At 53.1% G+C, this 20,873-nt stretch overlaps 1 protein-coding gene across 2 annotated transcripts; it reads left to right on the top strand.

Moving 5' to 3' along the window:
* The first annotated feature begins 274 nt into the window (after positions 1-274).
* Fstl3 (follistatin like 3) lies at positions 275-13,235 on the top strand. 2 transcript variants are annotated; one of them, XM_038314068.1, is made up of 6 exons: positions 275-443; positions 8,375-8,632; positions 10,299-10,484; positions 11,480-11,695; positions 12,622-12,849; positions 12,932-13,235. In XM_038314068.1, the coding sequence occupies exons 2-6, from the start codon at positions 8,626-8,628 to the stop codon at positions 12,973-12,975; spliced, it is 681 nt and encodes a 226-aa protein (XP_038169996.1). In that variant the 5' UTR covers positions 275-443; positions 8,375-8,625; the 3' UTR covers positions 12,976-13,235. The 2 variants fall into 2 exon arrangements, with proteins under 2 accessions (XP_038169996.1, XP_038169989.1); XM_038314061.1 differs by lacking the exons at positions 275-443; positions 8,375-8,632 and adding an exon at positions 9,032-9,150.
* Positions 13,236-20,873: the final 7,638 nt, after the last annotated feature.

Genomic DNA, 20,873 nt, shown 5'->3' with positions numbered 1-20,873 from the left:
CGGGCGACGCGCTGTGGGGGGGGGGCAGACTCGTGGAGGACGGTGGCCGCACTAGGACAAACTAGGTACGTCCGGAAGTCGGGGACACGAGCCTACGAGAGGGGCGGAGCCTCCCGACCAGGCGGCGGAGCCTAGTCTCCTTGGCAACCGGGGCGGAGGTGGGCAGTACCGGGACTGCAGAGCATCTTGGGGGCGGGGACTATCCGGAGTGGGCGGAGCCGAGATGCCTTGGCAACCGGAGTAGGGGCGGAGTCATGCTTGAAGATCTCGGAAATTCCGGAACGGCGCGAAGGCGGGTCTCCTTGACAACGACTTTCGTAGGTGAAGCCAAGCTGTGGATGCAGGGACAAGCGAGCGGAGGAGTTACTTGGGGAGGAGACGCTTCTTGGTAACCTGGGTGGGGCGGGGCCTCGTGGAAGCCGCAGAGACCTTGGCAACCTGAGGTACGGTTGTAACCTGTGCAGGGCGGGGCCACGGTTCCTTGGTAAGGAGGATCGGAGACCGGACCAATCGTGGAAACAGCCTCGGAGCTTGGAGTGGAGCCAAAGCTTCAAGCTTCCGGGCTCGTCTCCTTGGGTACTCGGCTAGCAAGCTGGGTCGGTTGGAGGCGTGCTTAGGCGCTCGGGGCGTGATCGACGTCGGGCAGGGCCGTCTCCTTGGTAACCGGGCTGGGAGGTTGAGGCGGAGCCTGAAAGCGGGTGACTAGCTCGGGAAAGGGGCTGTAGTCAACAGGGTTGAGTTTCTGTGGCAACCAGGATTGGTTGGAGAGCCCTCGGAAAGCCAGGTACAGCCTCGAGAAGCCGAGTCGCTTGAGGGGCGGGGCTTAGTCGCCTTGGCAACCGCTCACCCCTGGAGGAGGCTGATGGGCGGGGCCTAGAAGGCTGCTCCTCTTCTCGATCTGTCAAGCCCTGTTTTCCTTCTGCCCTTACCCCTTTTTCTGATCCACCAAGCAAGCACGGAGGCGACTCCAGGCATTTATTCGCACTGTCTGTGTCTCTCCAAGTGCACAGTCCCCCAGAATTCCCAGTGCGTCCTCCTTTCTCATGTCCAAGTCTCAGCTCCAATGTCGCCTTCTCTCGCGGTCTCCACAGCCCTCCTCCATACAATTACGTGCACCTGATAAACTGACAACGCCAGGCAGAAAGGAGTATTATGTCTGGGTGGTGCACATCAGGCGTCCTACAAACACCTGACATATGGATGCATAGGAACCTATTCTCTGGTCAAAGGAAGAACCTCTAACTTGAAGGCAGCCCGTGTGACCCTTGAAGAGAGGATGAAACCTGCGTCATCTTTTAGGGTAGGCCCAGAATATTCCTGAAGCTAGTTCCCGTATTTATTTTCTTATTCACTCAGCATTCATCAAGCATCTACGAAATGCACACAAACACCCAACCCCATGAGGTTAGGGGAAAGGATAGGATTCCAGACCGACCTTGGATGTGTATGACGGCACAAGAAGGGCTTCCTGAGAGCCAGGAGGGTGCATTGGAACCAGAGTTTGAGGAAAGGATAGGAGTTGCATGGAGTTGGGATTCTTATAAAAAGGGGACATTCAACCTGCTCACTAGCCAGCTATCTTTCCACTATTCCATTCATTCCGGCGTTAACCACCAGAGGGCGCATGGGCCACATCAATGGGACCTAGTTATATAGCGCCAAGTCTGGTGGTCCTGCAGAGACTTCAAAGCAGCCCCAGAGTCGTTTAAACACAACGACGTTCATTGGAGATACCCTCCACGGGGCAGCTCAGGGTAGCTGATAAAAGTTACTGGACAGTGGACATGATTTGACCTCCCACCCGGCCATTGCTGTCTGACGTTGAGCAGATTGTTTAACCTTTACCTGAACCATGAGAGAGCTTACCTCCTGGGAACCTCATTCCCCTGTATTTGCTGCTTGCCACTGGCAACCCAGGTCCACATCCAGTATTGTACTTTAGGGTGAGACCCAGTGATGAGAACCCAGCAGCCCTGGGGGCTGTGGCCTGAGGTGGTCCACTGGTAAACAGGTGGCTGTGTGCCTTTTATGGCTGGTGAAACAGATTGGGAAGGAGGGCGTCCTCTATACCATGAGGCTTCCAATGACTCCCTAGGGTTCAGTCCCACTGATCAACAAGACACACAGGCACTTCCTAGGTCCTTGACCCCTGAAGGGGTAGATTTCCAAAGTTCTACAGTGGGGAGCAGAGACTCATTGCAAGAGTCTCTTCCTTCTTCAGACCATGGAGCCCAAGATGCAAGCTGTGTGTTCCTGAGGAGTCATGCGCAGAGGCACTCTTCCTCCCTAAGCTTGACTTACCTATGTGATGAATGTCCCCCTCCGAGAAAAACTAAAGCCTTTTCTGTGGTACAGTGGCTCTATCTCCTCACGCAGCTTTCCCTACCTTCTGGCTGTAGGCTCAGCACACTGAGCCCAGCTGCTCAACACTCCATCCCATTAAGCAATAGCGCCTCTGAGATGAACTCTGGAGTTTCCTGTTCAATTACTGTATTCAGGGGACAAGTCATCCTAACTCCAGGAGACATTGACTCAGGAGCTTCACAAGTTCAAGGCCAGTCCAACCTGGGCAACTTAGTGAAACCATGTGTTAGAATAAAAACCAAAGAGCCAAGGGCATGGTTTAGAGGGTCCCGTCTCCCAGAAACACCAGTGAGGATCTAGGGACCTCTGTTTAGGGGTGGAGCACCTGCCTAGAATTCAAGATGAAGGTCTGGAGGCGTGGCCAGCCAGGGTGGAGTCATGCATAGAATCTCCAGTGAGGGCTGGGGATGTGGTGGGGTGGAGACTCTGCCTAGGATTCCCCATGAAGGGCTGAGGGTGATGCTCAGAGGCAGGGCACATCCATTACAAGGCTTCAATCCTCAGTGCTAGCAAAACAAAGATGCCAGAATCGAGGCTATCAGCCTCATGGCCTGAGTTCAGCAGTCAGAATCTTCTTGGTGAAAGGAGGGATCCAGGTTATTCTCTGCCCTCCACAAACACACGCACTTTGACATATGCACCCATGTACACACACACAAATAAATGTGGTAGAAATTACTCTAAGAGCCCCCCCCCCAAAAAAAAGACAAACTGGATTCAGTAGAGAACTCTGGGATTTGTGCTTAGAACTGCCAGGGAATAGAATGGAAAACACAGCTCGCAAACAGAAGACCACACTGGTGCAGATACTGCAGGCTGGACCTTCACTCCATCTCCTGGGAGTCAATGTCTAGAAAAAGGGATGACTGATGACACTGTGACCCATTTCAGCTACTCAGACTCACCGTGTCACAAGGACAGACCTGCTCTCTGTCCCAGACCCGGCTGCGTGATTCCCTTGGGCTGGAGAGATGACTCTGATTAATAACACATATATATAGCTTTTGCAGAGGACTGGAGTTAAGTTCCCAGAACCCACGTGCGGCAGCTCACAGCTGCCTGTAAATCCTGCTTCAGAAGCTCTGGCGTCTTCTTCTGGCCTTTTTTGGGTATCCACGTGCATATGTAAATACCTACCCACAGATAGACATATACAGATAATTTAAAATAAAACTTTTTGTTTTAAGATTGGACTCCTTATCAGCAGGGGAGAGTTGCTATGGGGAAGGGTGACATAAGATGCAAACAAGAAGGACCTGGAGCTGGTGGTTTGTCACAGCCAGAACCTGGAGCTTAGGTGGTTGCACCTGTATGTGTCCTCTGGCTCTAGGAGGCCATGGGTGGTATGGAGCTAGAGACACTCACTGTGGAGTCTTCAGGCTGTGCTTGGTTCTGAGCATATCACTTCTTCCCTGGACGCAGAAGGCCTCGAGTTCTCATCTCCAGAGTGGGGGGCCTAGAAAGTCCTGCAGAGAACCACAACCCACATCCTGGAAGCTGAAGCAAGCACAGGAAGTGACTGTCCAGAGTCCTAAGAACCTGCCACTTCGTGCCCTCAAGACTCCATTTGAATGAAATGCAAAGCAATCCTTTGGAAATGCTGCAGGAACTTTCTGTATACTGACTTCAACTCATAGGGAAGGAGTTCAGGCATGGCTGAACCCAGGACTTCCGTTGCCATAGCGAGTGCCGATGACCCCTACTGGCTCTGCAGCTTGCCTGGCTGGTTTCTTTCTGGCCATGGCAGGAGCAGCCTGCAGCTGTGGGCTCAGCCTTCCAATCCAGCAAGTTAGACAGGAGGGGACCAGGCCCAGTCTAAAAAATGAAAACATGGGCGCAGGTCTCCTATAGCTCAGGCTGGCCTTGAACTCAAAGTGTAGTGTTGGTGTGGAAGAGTGAAAACAGACCCATATCTATCCCCATGCACAAAACTCAAGTCCAGATGCATCAAAGACCTCAACATAAAGCCGGCCACACTGAACCTTATAGAAGAGAAAATGGGAGGTACACTTGAACTCACTGGCACAGGGAACCACTTCCTAAATATAACCCCAGCAGCACAGACACTGAGAGAAACAATTAATAAATGGGACTGAAACTGAAAAGCTTCTGTAAAGCAAAGGACACGGTCAATAAGATAAAAGGACAGCCTACAGAATGGGAAAAGATCTTCACTAACCCCACATCAGACAGAGGTCTGATCTCCAAAATATACAAAGAACTCAAGAAATTGGACACCAAGTTCGAGACCAGCCTGGTCTACAAGAGCTAGTTCCAGGACAGGCTCCAAAGCCACAGAGAAACTCTGTCTCGAAAAACAAAAAAAAAAGAAAAAGAATTGGACACCAAAAGATCACATAATCCAAAAAAAAAAAAAAAAAAAAAATGGAGTCCAGACCTAAACAGAGAACTCTCAACAGAGGAATCTAAAATGGCTGAAAGACGCTTAAGGAAATGTTCAACATCCTTAGTCACCAGAGAAATGCAACTCAACTCTGAGATTCCATCTTACACCTGTAAGAATGGCCAAGAGCAGAAACACTGATGACAGCTTATGCTGGAGAGGTTGTGGGGGAAAGGGAACACTTCTGCATTGCTGGTGGGAATGTAAGCTGGTACAACCCATTTGGATGTTAGTGTGGCAGTTTCTCAGAAAATTAGGAAACAACCTTCCTCAAGACCCAGTAATACCACTTTTGGGTAATATCCAAAGAATGCTCAATTGTGCCACAAGGACATGTGCTCAACTATGTTCATAGCAGCTTTGTTTGTCACAGCTAGAACCTGGAAACAACCTAAATGCCCCTCAGCCAAAGAATGGATAAGGAAAATGTGGTACATTTACACAATGGAGTACTACACAGCAGAAAAAATAACAACAGCTTGAATTTTGCAGGAAAATGGATGGAGCTAGAAAACATCATTTCGAGTGAGGTAACCCAGACCCAGAAAGACAAGTATCACATGTACTCACTCATAGATGGTTTTTAAACATAAAGCAAAGAAAGCCAGCCTACAAACCACAATCCCAGAGAACTTAGACAACAATGCGGACACTAAGAGAGACTTACATAGATCTAATCTACATGGGAAGTAGAAAGTAGAAAAAGACAAGATCTCCTGAGTAAATTGGGAGCATGGGGATCTTGGGGGAGGGTTGAAAGGGGGACGGGAGAAGCAGGGAGGGGGGCAGAGAAAAATGTAGAACTCAATAAATACCAATTAAAAAAATATAGTGTTGGATGACCTTGGCCTCCCAGAGTCTTCCCGGGTGGAGGGAGAGCAGTTGGCTTCACCTTTTTTGGTCTCTCAGGTACGCTGGTAGAGCCCAGGACTTCCTGCCCTTCCAACACCTGGAGCTAGAGCTGTAACTCTGTCTGTTTGGGTTTCTAAATTTCATTGTTTTCTGGCTGGCCTGAACCAGTCTAGTAGACCAGGCTGGCCTTGAAATCACAGAGATTAAAGGTGTGTGCCACCACACCTGACTGGCCCTGTCTTTCCATGCAGCCAGGACTAACCAAAGCTTGTCATCCTCCTGCCTCAGCCTGGAATGGATGCGTGTGCGGCATCACGACATCACACTCAAGACTTGGAAGGTCCTTAGCTGGATAGCTTCTTGTAACTAGAGACAGAGACAGATCCCCAGGCTTGGGTTAGAGACCAGTCTGCCCCACTTCCATCGTCCTGGGTGCCCTGAGGCACATCGCAGCAGACTTGTAAGCCCAACAGATCTTTCTTTGTGCCTAGCTGTAGAGAATGATCTGGAGTCCCAAACCAGTGTGAGCTACAGAGCCAGACTTTTTGTCAAAAGGAAATGAGGGTGGGGATGTGGCTGAAGGGCAGAGTGCCTGGCACACAACCGTGGGGTTCTGAGTTGAGATCCTTGGCACCCATGGACACAGCTGGGTGTGTGGATATAACCCAGCACTGGGGAGGTAGGCACAGGAGGATCCCTGGGTCTCTCTGGCCAACCAGTCTAGCTGAATTAGTGACTTAACTTCCAGTGTCCCCAAGAGACCCCATTTCAAAATATAAGGGGGGAGCAATCAGGTGTGGGCCCCGGCCTCTGGTCGCCACTCACACAAACACGTACACACAAATCTCTCCTCAGTCAGCCATGACCTCTTGTGTTGATCTCAAGCACGGCTTCACCCTCCAGGCTCTTCTAGTGTCAGGGGTCATGGGGTCGTGAGCCTGTCATTTCCTCTGTGCTCCTGGGTCTGGGTGAGAGAGAAACCTGGGAAGCTGAGCAGAGATCATGGGGCGTGAGTCAGTAGGAAGTGGGCAGCAGAAGAGAAGGCTGAGCTGGGAACACTTGTGCCATGGGTGTCCCTGGGGAACCCGTGGATTTCCAGTATGTGGGAGCAGGACAGAGAGGGGCCCTGAACCTGTGCCAACCACACAATGGTCCTTTGATTCACCCGGGCGAGGCCACAGCGGTCCAGCATGAGGGGTCAGGCCTCGGCCAAGGTCAGTGCTGTCCACTCCCTCCTGCAAACTCTTGGTGAGAACATAGGGTCCCGTGCCCCACGCCAACCTAGGAACACCCTTGGGGGACTTCCAGGGGCCAGAGCCAGGTCAAGATCCCTCCTCACTGGCACAGGACAGCTATGGTGAGGAAAAGGATGGCTTCCACAGCCAGTGGACCCACTGGGGCTTCCGGATGCCAAGAACTGGGGGGAAGAAGTCACCTGAAGGGGTCTGGAGTAGATGTTAGGATGGGGGTGATCAGTGCTCCCTATAGCAGCCTCTGTATTTTCTAATTCTACATTAATTTATCTGTGTATTTTTCAAATATATTTATTTTATGTGAATGGGTGCTTCATTTGCCATGCCTATGCACCATGTGTGTGTAGTACCTGAAGAAGCCAGAAGAGGGTGTCAGATCTTCTGGAACTGGAGTTACAGACAGTTGTGAGTCTCCATGTTTGTGCTGGGAACTGAACCCCAGTTCTCTGGAAGAGCAGTCAATGCTCTTAACTGCTGAGCATTCTCTACAGGCCCTCAAATGTGTGTTTTCTTGTCTAAACCATGAGCCGGGTGAGGATAGTTCTAGATCAGCCTTGGTTGTTGGGATTCCCCAACACTAGGCTTGTCCACTAATTATCTCAACTCCACGAGCAACTCCATAGGACTTCAGGGCATTTCAAGGAAGAGTGACCTGGCTACTTTGGAGGCCCTCAGATATGAGGGTCTGGGTTCAACAGTTACCCTTATGGACTGGGGGAATCCCATGGCACCTATGTTCTGCCTATGCCAGAATCTCTAAGTGTTCTACCTGGGAGGAAGAGGAGGCAGTTCCCACTCCTCAACACATGTTCTTTGTATATGTGTGCCACAGCTAGGTGTAGGGGTCAGAGGACACCTTGAAGGAATCAGGTCTCTTGCCATGAGTGTCTATCCTGAGGACGAGACTCGGGTTGTCAGGCTTGGCTGCAAGCACCCTACCCTTTGAGCCACCTTTCTGCTGTGCTTATTCTGTGAGAGAGTCTCACCATGTCCTGGAACTCACTGTGCAGACTGGGCTGTCCTCGAACTCACAAGAGATCTGCCTGCCCCTGCCTCCCGCGGGCTGGGATCACAGGTGTGCACCGTCCTGACTGCTTTGACATAGGGTCTTCCTGCCCTGGACTCCCTAGGTAGACCGGTTTGGACGTCAACTTGTGACCCTCCTAAATGCTGGGATTTTAGGGTGTGCCTCTGTGCCTGTCTGGGGGTGTGGGGGTCCAGACGCACGAATGCACCCACCGAGGCCAGAGGACATCAGGTGTCCTGCTCTAGCGCTCTTGGCCTTACCCCTTCCACACAGACTCTCCAGCAGAAGTTGGAGCTAAGCTCTCGGTCAGCGAGCCCAGTGAGCCCTTCCGTCTCCGGTGCCCACAGTCCCGGACTTGCGGTCTCTCACGGGTGCTGGAGTTTTTGAACAGGTCCTCATGTTTATATGGCAATCAGTCTTAACTCCTGAACGCATCTTCTAACCCCTGGGTTTTGTTTGTTCTTTTTGAGACAGAATCTCAGGTCGCCCAGACTGGCCTGAAGTTCCTTCTGACCCTGATCCTCCAGGCTTGTGGTTGGCAAGCGAGGTGGAAAAGCAGGTGTGCGCCACCGTGCCCACGGAATCCAGGGCTCGTGCATGCTGGGCAAGCCCTGTGCCCACCGTGTCAGCTACTGATGACCTCGACTCGAGTTTGACTCACTCTGAAGCCCCAGCTGGTCTGGAACTCGCAGCAATCCTCCTGTTTCAGCCTCCCAACGGCTAGAATGAGAGGTATGAGCCTTTAAACGGCTGGGAACAGCTCAGGGACACCCTTTGCTTCCTTGGGGCTTGTCAGTGTGAAGGTCTGACCAGAGGTGCGCAGCAGGAACTTCCAGACACTCTCCAGGTGGAGACCCCAAAGGAACACAGACACCTGGAGGTGTCCACCTTAGTCAACTCCCAGAACATGCCCCCCGGGCCGCAGTTTGTGACCTGACCCCACTGTGGACTGTTCTTTCTAGACAACTGTCTGGTTCCCAGATGGGACAGGGCCTGCCCCCGGCGGCCACCCCCGCGCAGGCCCGGGCCCTGCGCCTAGGGGACACGTCCGTCCCGCCGCGCCCCGCCCCGCCCGCCGCCGGCCCCGCCCGCCTTGGGCTTTTATAGGCCGAGGCGCCCGCACTTACAGAGTCCCCGCTGCTCCACACTCACCATGTGTCCTGGGGCACTGTGGCCGCTGCTTTGGGGAGCCCTGGTCTGGGCTGTGGGATCCGTGGGTGCCGTGATGGGCTCGGGGGATTCCGCGCCCGGTGAGTGGGGCTGGGCGGAAGGGGCGGGAGAGTGGGCCACCCACGTGGCCTGCGGAATGCGGCAGGGGGATGTCTGGGGGTGCGCTCTGGTTGGGTAGGCGAGTGGGGTGCTCCACGCCTCCAGCCTCAAGAGAGGACTGACATTTATTTATTAAGCTCTTACTGTTTACCTGCTTTCCCATGAGACCACAGAACCCAAAGTTGTGGGTACTTTTTCCATCCCCGTTCTCAGGATGGGTAAACTGAGGCTTGGGGTCATGAACCTTGTAAGTGACACTGTGGTTGGCTCCTTTAGAGAGACATCTCTTTTAGAGAGACATCTCTGGGTGGCTGGACCTGCTAATGCCATCTGGGTGGAGGGTTTCAGGATCCCCTAGAAGGAACGCCTCTGTTGGAATGGTGTACCTGCATCTGGCTGGGAGAGCTCTAGCCTCAGTTTCCCTTTTTTGAAAAGTGTTTGCTGAGGTGCCGGGGCCCAGTTCGAGGAAGGCGGTCGGTAGTGTGTCCTGAGCACGGATGAGGGGATGCAGCTGTCCCCATTTAAGGGTGAAGAAAGCCGAGGGTTCTGCGTTCCAGCCTCCACCCCGCCCTGCAGGGTTGCTGGCCTCCAGGGGAGCCGAGCCCCCTCCCCTAGGGCCGCGTCCCCCGTCCCATCCCAGGGGAGTGAGCTCACGCAGAGGGAATGTTCCCCAGTTGGAGTGAGTAAGAGGCGGGTCAGGCGAGGGGGGGCTGCAGGCCGGGGGCTCGGCTGCCCTGGGCACTGTCTAGACAGGGCAGAGGCGGGAAGCCAGTGCAGGCCCACAGACCCTCACATGCCGAGTGCCTGGCATTTGAAGGGGCTGGGCAGGGTGCCAGCTCTCAGGCCGGAGGCTGGGCAGGAGCTGGTGGTGGAGCACTGGGGTGCGACTCAGAGGAAGAGGGCTCCCCACAGAGCAGAGTTAGGACCATAACTGTGGCTTTCTGTGCCTTTCTCCTGTGTTGGGGGGCAGGATATCCATGATAGCAATGGGCATCTCTCAGTTGGAGGGGGCATTAGACCTGGAGTACTGGGGATTGGTTAGGAGTTTGCCACACAAAGAACGTCCGCAAAGAATAATTCATAGGTAGAGATGGGGTCTGGAGTCACCTCCTCCTCCATTTCCGCATAGGTGGTGTGTGCTGGCTCCAGCAGGGCAGAGAGGCCACCTGCAGCCTGGTGTTGAAGACAGACGTCAGTCGGGAGGAGTGTTGCGCCTCCAGCAACATCAATACAGCCTGGTCCAACTTCACCCACCCGGGCAATAAAATCAGCCTGCTGGGCTTCCTGGGCCTGGTGCACTGCCTGCCATGCAAAGGTGTGGGCCGGGGAGAGTGCTGGGAACAAACTTGGAGAGAATGGACATTAGATGGAGGGTACTGGGAGCCGGTTAGGAGTTTGCTGGGTGGAGCTCACAAGGAAGAGCACACCGTCTCTAGGAGGACCGGGTGCCGGATGCCACAGGCAGCTTAGCCAGGAGTCGAGGCTGCAGACTCGCACTGGCCTCTGGGATAGGATTAATGTCACATCATCCTGGCTGTGTCCCAAGCCCTCTGCCATACGCCCCTCCTCCAGAAAGAGGACACATATCCAGAATGGCCTGGCCTGGGCCTAAGGGCCTATGGTTGCCTTCTCCAGCCTCCTGCGTCCCTGGGTCCTGAGGATGGGAATTTGCCCCTCCCCTTTAGTTCCTTGGTTTCCTGAAGTTGGCTAGAGGGTCAGTTCCCAATGCGTGGGTGCGTGGGTGCGTGGGTGCGTGGGTGGGTGGGCCCTATAATGTGGCTCCCTCCAAAGAATTCAAGTTCTGTTCCCCAGACCCACAAAGCAACTGAACTGGGAGAGGGAAGGATGTCCATTCTGAGTCTATCATGATGTTCTCAAGCTAGGATGTGTTGGGGTCCTCCTGTACTTGGATCCATAACAGACTCAGTTTTCCCATCTGTAAAATGGTGGCTGAACAACGTATTAAAAGGGACACATGGACAGGAGTGGTGGTGCAGGCCCAGATTCCCAGCACTTGGGAAGTAGGAGGCAGGAGGATCAGGAGTTCAAGGCCAGCCTAGGCTATGGGAGATGCTGTCTCAAAATAACAAAATAAAGTCTTGTGTGGGGCAAGGTGGAAACCCCAACACAAGACTTTGTCCAGGCGGGCCTCAGTTTCTCCACCTGAGACATGAGGATGTGCAGGGTGAACCCCTCCCCCAAGCCCTAGTGGGAACCCTCTGGGCACATGCACTCAGTGGTTGTGCGCTAAGGTGAAACTGACTCCAGTGGCACGTGTGACCCACACCTGTGCACGAACTGTGTCCCTAGATTCCTGCGACGGCGTGGAGTGTGGGCCTGGCAAGGCGTGCCGCATGGTGGGGGGCCGTCCACACTGCGAGTGCGCACCCGACTGCGAGGGGCTTCCCACGGGCTTGCAGGTCTGCGGCTCTGATGGCGCCACCTACCGGGACGAGTGCGAGTTGCGTGTGGCGCGCTGCCGTGGACACCCGGACCTGCGCATCATGTACCGAGGCCGCTGCCAAAGTAAGGGCCGCGGTCGTGGAGGGGCGGGGCCAGGAAGATGAAAGCGGGGCATGGGGGCGGGGTTAGGGAGATAAGACGGGGAGGTAGTGCATGCTGAGGGTGGAGTCGGGTATCTGAGGGGCGGGGACTAAGGGAGGTGTGCCCAAGCAGGGGCGTAGCCTGGAGCAGAGGTGCTTGGGGAGCGATGGACCTACTTAAGGGCATGGTCTGAAATGGGTGGGGCTGAGGCTACTTCGGGCAGGGCCTTGAGGGCGTGACCTGTACGTGGTGGTGGTGGGGGGAGAATGTTGGTAAATGGGCTCTGTAGAGGCGTGGCCACAACGGCCGCGTTCTACGGAGGGGCCTGAGGGTCAGGTCAGGTGGGTGTCAGAGTCGCCTGGCTGGCTTCAGAGTTTGAGCCCGAGCCCCGGGATAACTGCAGCTCTCGGGCGTGTCCGGGGGCAGGGCTGTGCGCAGCAGCACGTAGCATTCCACAGCCCTGCGGGCCAGCGTGCCCTCACAAGTGCTGGCGCGGGAGAAGCTGCGCAGCCGGGGAAAGAGGCTCGGGATGGACGGGGGAGGGGGAACGTGGGTGGAGCCATGAAGGCAACCTGATGGGTGGCGCTTGGCAGAACCGAGCAGGGTTTGACAATTGAATGGGGCGTTGTCCTGGGGGCGGGGCTTGTCGCTGAAGGACTGGGCTTGACGGAGGTGAGCTGGGCTCGCGTTTTAGGGTGGGGCTTAGTAGAGCCGGGGTGGGGATTGCCCTCTAGGGCTGGGTCTTGACAGCACATCGGAGCTGGCTTTCCAGGGCGGGGCTTGAAGAGTGGCGGTACCTTTGTGTCCTAGGGAATGGGGCTTTCTAGTGGAGTCCTAGTGTAAGGGTAGCTGGACTCATTGGGAGGAAACACCATCCAGGACCTGACCCTCCCTCTCTCGGCCCACAGAGTCCTGCGCTCACGTAGTGTGCCCACGCCCCCAGTCATGCCTTGTGGACCAGACCGGCAGCGCTCACTGTGTGGTGTGTCGTTCTGCCCCCTGCCCAGTGCCTTCCAGCCCCGGCCAGGAACTCTGTGGCAACAACAACGTTACCTATATCTCCTCGTGTCACCTGCGCCAGGCCACCTGCTTCCTGGGTCGCTCCATTGGAGTTCGCCACCCGGGTGTCTGCACAGGTGAGACTCCGTGCGTCTGGGCGTTGGTCCACCAAGGGATAGCACGTGCGCTCACTCTCGCCCGTTTCCTCCACCCCTGCAGGTGCCCCCAAAGTACCACCAGAGGAGGAAGAGAACTTCCTGTGAGCTGCAGCAGCTGGGCCTGGTATTTGAGGCCGTTCCAATTTTATTTATTGTCACAGAAAAGATTCTAATTTATGTCACGTGGACATTCCCCAAACCTGGCCTGAAAGCACTTGGGGTCCCCTAGGATCCTGAGCATGTAACACAAGGACTGAAGGGAGGTTTTGTAAGAGTTGGTATGTGCCATCACCAGGGACTAGGACCAAGTTAGGATCCCAAGGAGGGCAGCTTCATGGAGACTCCTACTTCATCTCTCTGCCTGCTTTCCAGACTGGAGTTGAGTCTCAGGGCACGGTGAGTGGTAGTGTGTTCGCCTCAGCTGCTGTTCACACAGGGCCTCTTGGCCTCAGCCCAGAGAAACACTGGGTTCTTCCCTATTCGCTCCACTTAAGGAGGGACCTGGTAGGAGCATCGGGCCGTGGCTGACTGGCAGGCCCAGGGTAGCCAGTGGATGCCAGGGCTCACTGTGCCCAGAGCATTCCAGAGCCACTCTGGTGCCTACCACCCTGTTCTGGAGACACCAGAATCAGCTTCTACCCAGTGCCCACCCAGCCCTGCACATCAGCCAGGTGCTGCTTGGGGCATGACCCTTCCCTCTGACAGCTGCCACTCAGAATTACCCACATGTGCCTTGAAGGAGACCACGCAGAATGGGGAGCTGTCGCTCAGTAGCTAGAGTGCTTTCCCAGCTCCCACATAGCCTGGCCTTCATCTCCAGCACCATGTAAAACAGACATAGGGGCACATGCCTGTCACCCCAGCACTTGGGAGATAGAGGCAGGAGGATCAGGAGCACAGGGTCAGCCTTGACTGCACAGTGAGTTCAAGGCCAGCCTGAGACCTTATATCTCTAAAAAACTTAAAAAGGGTTGGGTGGGCCTGGCGGTGGTGGTGCATGCCTTTAATCCCAGCACTCGGGAGGCAGAGGCAGGTGGATCTCTGTGAGTTCGAGACCAGCCTGGTCTACAAGAGCTAGCTCCAGGACAGGCTCTAAAGCTGCAGAGAAACCCTGTCTCGAAAAACAAAACAAAAAACAACAAAAAAAAAGGGTTGGGTGGTTGTAGGCCATATTACACAGGCCCATATTTCTACACGCCGTTAATCCCAGCTCTTGGGAGGCAGAGGCAGGTAGATCTCTGAGTTTGTGGACAGCCAGGGCTGTTACACAGAGGAACCGTCTCAAAATAAACAAACAAACAAATAAATAAATAAAAACTTAAAAAAGGAAGACAAAATGTTCAATCACATACAGAGAACCATAGGAGCATGCAGAGCCCCATGTGGGGAAAGGATTTCCCAGGGTCTTTTCTATCACCCTTCCTCAAGTCCTCAGCTGGGCCTTTCTTGCAGTATCCCAAAAAGTGTCCTTAGCAGGCAGCCGAGGCAGCCTCTCCCACCCTGGGGTTCTGCCTCACCAAAGAAATAAAGTCGATAAAACCACTATGGTGACCAGGGCCACCTGCCTTTTCTGTCTGATCCTGGAGACTAGGGTAGAGCTTGGGACCACCTATGAAAGCTTCCAAAGATATGGCGCGTGCTCGTGGGTTCCTGGGGAACATGGGGCAAGTGGAGGGGAGGGAGAAGTGGGCCCTTCTGGGTCTTAGAGGTCCAGGGACAAGATGGCTCAGGAGCGAAGACTGTGTTGAGGCAACTTTAGCATAGGAGGCCAGGCTAATCTTCGAGTTCAGGGATGGAGTGATACCATTTTTTTTGTCGTCACTATATTTGTCCCCTGTCTATGTGTTAGTGGGGTTGGACTGCCGTCCGTAGGGAACAGAGAATGCACAGAGGACCAGGAGCCACCTGAAAGGGGACCTATGGTGTGGGAGTAGGTGATGAGCTCAGGAGTGGGAGCCTAGTGGGGGTAGGAGCTGTGGAAGGGTCTTGGCTAAGTGGGCTCCTTACTGAGCACACATCAGGCCCATATGTCATGTATCTTGCTTGCCTTCAGTGCCACTGTTCATTTAGTGTGGATGCTGCAGCCCAAGCCCTAAGTTCCCAGGACTCTCCAGCCAGCTTTGAGCCTTCATCTCCACTCACAAAACGCCTCCGAACCACAGTCCAGGCCACCAACACAGACACTTGAGTATAGACATCCGGAGACCTGAGAAGGAGACAAGGCCATGGGCCCGGCTCCCACAGACCAAGAAGGGTCCCCCAGAGTCTGCCTGGAGTGAGAAAAAAGGTTGGGGTTAGGTGTCACTCTTGGGGACTTCTGTCCCCCAAAGGAGTCTCTTATACACAGACAGGTCTGTTTTTTGAGCAACACAGAGCCTGCCCTCTGATGTGTCTCCTGAAACAGCTGAAGTTTCTGTTAAATCTCAGATCCCAGGCTTTCTTTTCAGTGAAAATCCCCAACGTAGTGTAGAATCAGCTTTTAGGAGCCAAGCTGTTGAGAGCGTGGCTGTTTCTGCCCCCTGCTGGGCGTGTTTATGCCTACAGTCCCAGGACACAGCCTGCAGAAATGAATGGCTCTCAGCCACCCCTCCCCTTCCTGGGGCTCCTTTCTCCCTTTAGTCAAACACTAGAGGGACTCAGTCCTCAGAGGTGGCCTGTTGCAGACACTCAGTTCCATCAGCCCTGGCAGAGGCCCCAGCAGGAGACAAGGCAGCGTGGCCTGGCACCTCTCTGTGGCAATCACAATAGCCTCGCAGCAGGGCCCAGCACAGCTGAGCCCTCCAGCTGGGGAGGAATGCCGCGTCCAGTGCCGGCCTCTCCTCCTCTAGTGTCCCCTCAGGGACACCAAGGTACAGGCCCTGTCAAGAATCAGTAGCAAGCCAGGAAATGATGGCACAGTCTTTTAATCCCAGCACTCGGAAGGCAGAGGCAAGTGGATCTCTGTGCGTTCAAGGCCTGATCTACCTACAGAGTTCCAGGACAGGCTCCAAAGCTATACAGAGAAACCCTGTCTCAAAAAACAAAAATCAATAAATAAGTAAGTAAATAAAATAAACAGAATCAGAAGAAGCTGTGGTTCACCCACCATCAGGACACTGGCCTCCTCAGGTATCTCCGTCCTGGACCAGAGATATGACACCCCACCCTACCTCTCGGCTTCCCCCATTCCTTAGCTCTCCATAACTCCCAATATCCTCGGCGGAAGGCTCCTGGTCCACCATTCCAGTGCCGCCTACCCCCCCCCCCCCCCGCCAGGCTCCGGAACTGGGGAGGGGGGGATCTTTCCATTCAGTCTCCGGCCTCAGATGAGACATCCGCCTTCAGGAACCTACCAGAGTCCCCAGTGCAAACAGGCACCCGTCAGCTGTGGAGCTGTCAGGAGCCTCTGCAAGGTCTCCTGCCACTCACTGAGGTGAGCGCAGAACGACCAGACCTCCAGGGAGGGACTGCTCCAAGTAGCTGCACCTTTACCTCAGTTTCCCCACCTGTACTAGATGTCAGATGACTTTAGAGAGCCTCACCTCCAGACTCTGGCAGATGGTACCCTCATTCCCTCCCTTTCATCCTAAGACACTCAGGGAGCCCCGTGGCTGTGGGCAGTTCTGAGACAGGTCCTTGAGAAGCAGGGCCTCAGGGCTCTTGGCTTTGATTTTGTTTCTGACAGAGGCAGGATTTATGAGGGTTCTGGGCAGTGGAGGTGAAAGACAGGATTCAGAAGTCCGAGGTCTTGCCAGCCATTTTCAAACAGAATTCCAAGACCACAGACACGGACCAGTGGCAGAGCCCTTTCTCAGAACGCAGGAAAAGGATTCAGACTAAGTGCGGTGGCAGCGCACGCCTTTAGCCCCAGCACTTGGGAGGCAGAAGTAGGCGGATCTCTGAGTTCCAATGAGACCCTGTCTCGAAAAGAAAAGAGTTCATCCCAACCCACAAGAAAATGAAATAAACTCTGAAGTCAGGTGGGCCCGGGTCTGCCAGCCACCCTCCTGCAGCTCCTTAACAGACAGGTGTCGCTGGCCCGTGTGGCAGGCTGGACAACAGCCGCAACGCTCAACACCTGTCGTGTGGGCTCCAGGCACCGCCACAGTGGAGGAAAGCTCATGCAGTCCCTCCCTGTCTGCAGGTTTACAGCGCCCTCTACTACTGCGATGCTCCAGCCCTTGCCATATCAATTTAAAGAGTTATAAAAAATACACTGAAACTGAACACAGTACAGACTTATTTACTATAATTCTTTCTTCCACGATACTATTTTGTAGTGCTGAGTATGAAACTAAAAGCTTCAAGCTTCTTGCTAGACTAGTGTTCTAACCATGACCATGCCCCACCCAGCCCCTCACTTGGGGATTCTAGGCGGGGCTCCACCCTGACCACGCCCACAGCCCTTCACTGGGAGATTTTATGGGGGGTCCACCCTGACCACGCCCCCAGCCCAGCCCCTCACTGGAGATTCTAGGCAGGCCTCCAGCCTGACCACGCCCCCATCCCCTCCTTGGGGATTCTAGGCGGGGCTCCACCCCGACCACGCCACAGCCCCTCACTGGGGATTCTAGGCGGGGCTCCACCCTGACCACGCCCCCAGCCCAACCCCTCACTGGAGAATTCTAGGGAGAGCTACTATTCAGCTTCAACTATTTGTTTTTTTTATTTGAAACAGGTTCCCATTCTAGAGCTAAAATTTAACTTCAATTTTCTTTCATCCTGACTCAGTCTTCCAGTCTTCCGGCTAACTGGAATTCCCAGACAGTGCTGCTCTTCCCAGCACTGACGTGAAAGCGCCCCAGGGGGAGGAGTTGGTCCTGTCTGCACAGGCCTAGCTTCTGATGGCCTTTAGTTTATCCCTCCCTTAATGGCCCCAGAAGGTCACCTATCACTGAAACAGTGGGCAGCTGACGTGAAGCAGAAAGCCTCCACAGTGGTGATGGCCACTGAAGCAGAGACCATGCTGTGCTGGGAATGTGGTGTCACTTCCTGGCCCCGCAGCAACCTGGGAAAAGGTGTGGCTATGTGAACCATCAGGATAGGGAGATGGGCCAGTGGAGGCCAGCCCTGGCAAGGAGCAGGGATGGAGTCTGGGCTGAAAGGAAAGGGGTAAACAGAGGCACTCTAGAGACAGAGACAGGCAGATCTCTGTGGGTTCAAAATCAGCCTGGTCCACATGGAAAGTTCCAGGACAGCCAAGGCTACATAATTGAGACCTTCCCTAAATTGAGAGAGAGGGAGAAAGGTGTGTGTGGGGGTTGGGCATCCTGACTGGGTGTGGTGGTGCTCACTGAGCAGTCCAAAAGGTAGAGGTGAAAGGATCAGGAAATCAAGGTCATTCTCAGCTGCATAGCCTTTAATCCCAGCACCGGGAGGCAGAGGCAGACGGATCTCTGTGAGTTCAAGACCAACCTGGTCTACAAGGTGAGTGAGTTCCAGTAAAGCCAGGGCTACAGAGAAACCCCGTCTCAAAAAAAAAAAAAAAAAAGACAGTCTAGGCAGTGGTAGCACACACCTTTATTTTTTTCCTTCTTTTTTTTTTAAAGATTTATTTATTTATTATGTATACAGCATTTCTTCTATGTGTGTTTGCATGCCAGAAGAGGGCACCACATCTCATTACAGATGACTGTGAACCACCATGTGGTTGCTGGGAATTGAACTCATGACCTCTGGAAGAGCAGTCAATGCTCTTAACCTCTGAGCCATCTCTCCAGCTCCCTAGCACATGCCTTTAATACCAGAACTTTAAACACTTTGGAGGCAGAGGCAGGTGGATCTCTGTGAGTTCGAGGATAGCCTGGTCTACAGAGTGAGTTCCAGGACAGTCTCTAAAACTACACAGAGAAGAAAAGAGAGAGAGAGAGAGAGAGAGAGAGAGAGAGAGAGAGAGAGAGAGAGAGAGAGAGAGAGAGAAAGAGAGAGACTTGGAAAATGGTCCATTTAAAACCCCTGGCTGGTCTTGGGACTCGGGTTCAATTCCCAGCACCTACATGGTGGCTCACATCCATCTCTAACTCCAGTTCTAGGAGATCTGGTGCCCTCTCCTGGCCTCCTCAAGTATGAAGGGGTTAATGGCAGTTTGAAGTTCTCACCAGGGCAGCTGCCACTTCCAACAGCAGGCAACGCCAGCATCCAGTCCTGGGCATGGCTGCGGCAGGATGGCATCTCCCTGGCAAGGTCTGCAGGTGAAAGAGACACCTCGTCAATGATCCAGCCCCAAAAGTAGGAACAGGGAGGGATGGGAAGGGAGCTGTGGTCAGGGCGTAGAGCAGGCATTTCTGGGAAACAGGGAAGGCAATTCAACTCTCCCATATCCTCAAGATCACTGCTCATGAATGCCCAGAAGATCATATTGTCAGCCCAGATTCATCCAACATCTTTCTACAAGCTCACCTGGCCCCAGCCAGGCTGAAAACAGACCTTCTCAGGGGACACAGTCATGCTAGAAGGTGCCAGCCCTGCCTACCCGTCTGTCCCTGGCCAGGTAGCCCCGGGTAAATACCTCGGCCCTTGGCCTCAGTTTCCCCATCATGAACCTCAAGTCTGTAAGGATGATGAGGAAGCTGACCCTTTGCAGATCTTGGGGTTTTGCTGACTCTGCTGTGTACCAGACTTCGCTGGAAGAACTGGGAATATAGCAGAGGTCTGGGGTCTAGAGGTCACCTAGCAGGATATGCACTAGGCTTGGATTTCTTCATGTTGGGGACCTTTGGGAGAGAATGTTTAGATAGGTCCCCTATGAACCCCAAGCTGGCCTCAAATTCAATCTGTGGCTGAGGATGATCTTGCATTGGGGGTGCCTGCTCATTTGTTTCCCGGGCCGCCCAGCCTCCCACTATAATCACACAGAAACTGTATTAATTAAATCATTGCTTGGCCTATTAGCTCTAACTTCTTATTGGCTAGCTCTTATATCTTAAATTAACCCATTTCTATTATTTTACATTTTACCACGGGGCTCATGGCCTACCGGCGAGGTTCCAAATGGCAGCGCACATCTTTCTCCTCTGGCAGCTATCTGGCATCTCACTGACTCTGCCTACTGTCTCTCTATATATATCTTTCATCCTGGCTTTACTCTATTAAGTCATTGGCCAAAAGCAGCTTCTTTATTAAGCAATGGCAGTAAAACATATTCACAGCACACATCACCACCCCTTTTCTGTCTAAATAAAAGGGAAGGTTTTAACTTTAACATAGTAAAATCACATATAACAAAACAGGTATCAAGCAAGAATTACAGTTACAATATTTACATCTACTTTATCTTTTATCATAACTAAGTAAAACTATAACTATAACTATCTATTCTTCAACTCCATCAAAAACTTCAGAAGGATATATTATTACCTAAGTTAACAGGAACTGCATCGTAAACAAGTTCCAAAACTCTAGAACTGACAGAGACATCTCGCTGCCTGGACAGTCACCCAAAGTTCTTCTGTATCATTGGGGCATCTGTCTTCAGCCTACAGGACAATAGTGTCCAGCAGACTTTCCCATGAAGCAGGAAATCCAAAGATCTGTTCTGCCTTGTACTGGCAAAGCCCATCAGTTGCTTTCTTCTGTGTCCTGCACAATGTCTGGCAGACTCTTTCATGAAGCAGGAACCCTGAAGGACTGTCTCACCTTTCTTAGGCAGCTTCAGCAGTCATTTCTCTGTGGGTCCTGAAAGCTCAGTCAAGCAGTTCAAGCAAGGCAGTTTCTTGCCCAAATGGCAAACAAACTCCATAAGGGGCCTCTTTGTTGCCCATCATTCTCTTGAAGTAGATTAGTGCTGCCAGGAGCAGATGTGTCTCACTGTCATAAAAAGTCTTAAACTCTTAAAATATTTTAAATACCATATTCTGAAAATCTCTGAAAGATTTGAAGAATGCCTATCTAACTGAAATATATCTCTATATATCTAGGAAACCTAGCTAATATGACTATAAGCTTGACTATTATAGATGATTATCTATTAACCTATATTTTATTTTTTTTATTTTTTTGGTTTTTCGAGACAGGGTTTCCCTGTA

This window comes from Arvicola amphibius, chromosome 1, assembly GCF_903992535.2.
Source record: "Arvicola amphibius chromosome 1, mArvAmp1.2, whole genome shotgun sequence".
Classification (NCBI taxonomy): Eukaryota; Metazoa; Chordata; class Mammalia; order Rodentia; family Cricetidae; genus Arvicola; species Arvicola amphibius.
The sequence above is the reverse complement of the archived record's forward strand: the minus strand, read 5'-3'. Positions and strand labels throughout refer to the sequence as shown.

Bases quoted from the DNA above. Each gene is read 5' to 3' on its own strand.
- Fstl3 (XM_038314061.1), top strand. From the start codon at position 9,054: ATGTGTCCTGGGGCACTGTGGCCGCTGCTTTGGGGAGCCCTGGTCTGG. The intron at 11,696-12,621 runs GTAAGGGCCGCG...CTCGGCCCACAG, and splicing joins GTACCGAGGCCGCTGCCAAA to AGTCCTGCGCTCACGTAGTG. The intron at 12,850-12,931 runs GTGAGACTCCGT...CCACCCCTGCAG, and splicing joins CCACCCGGGTGTCTGCACAG to GTGCCCCCAAAGTACCACCA.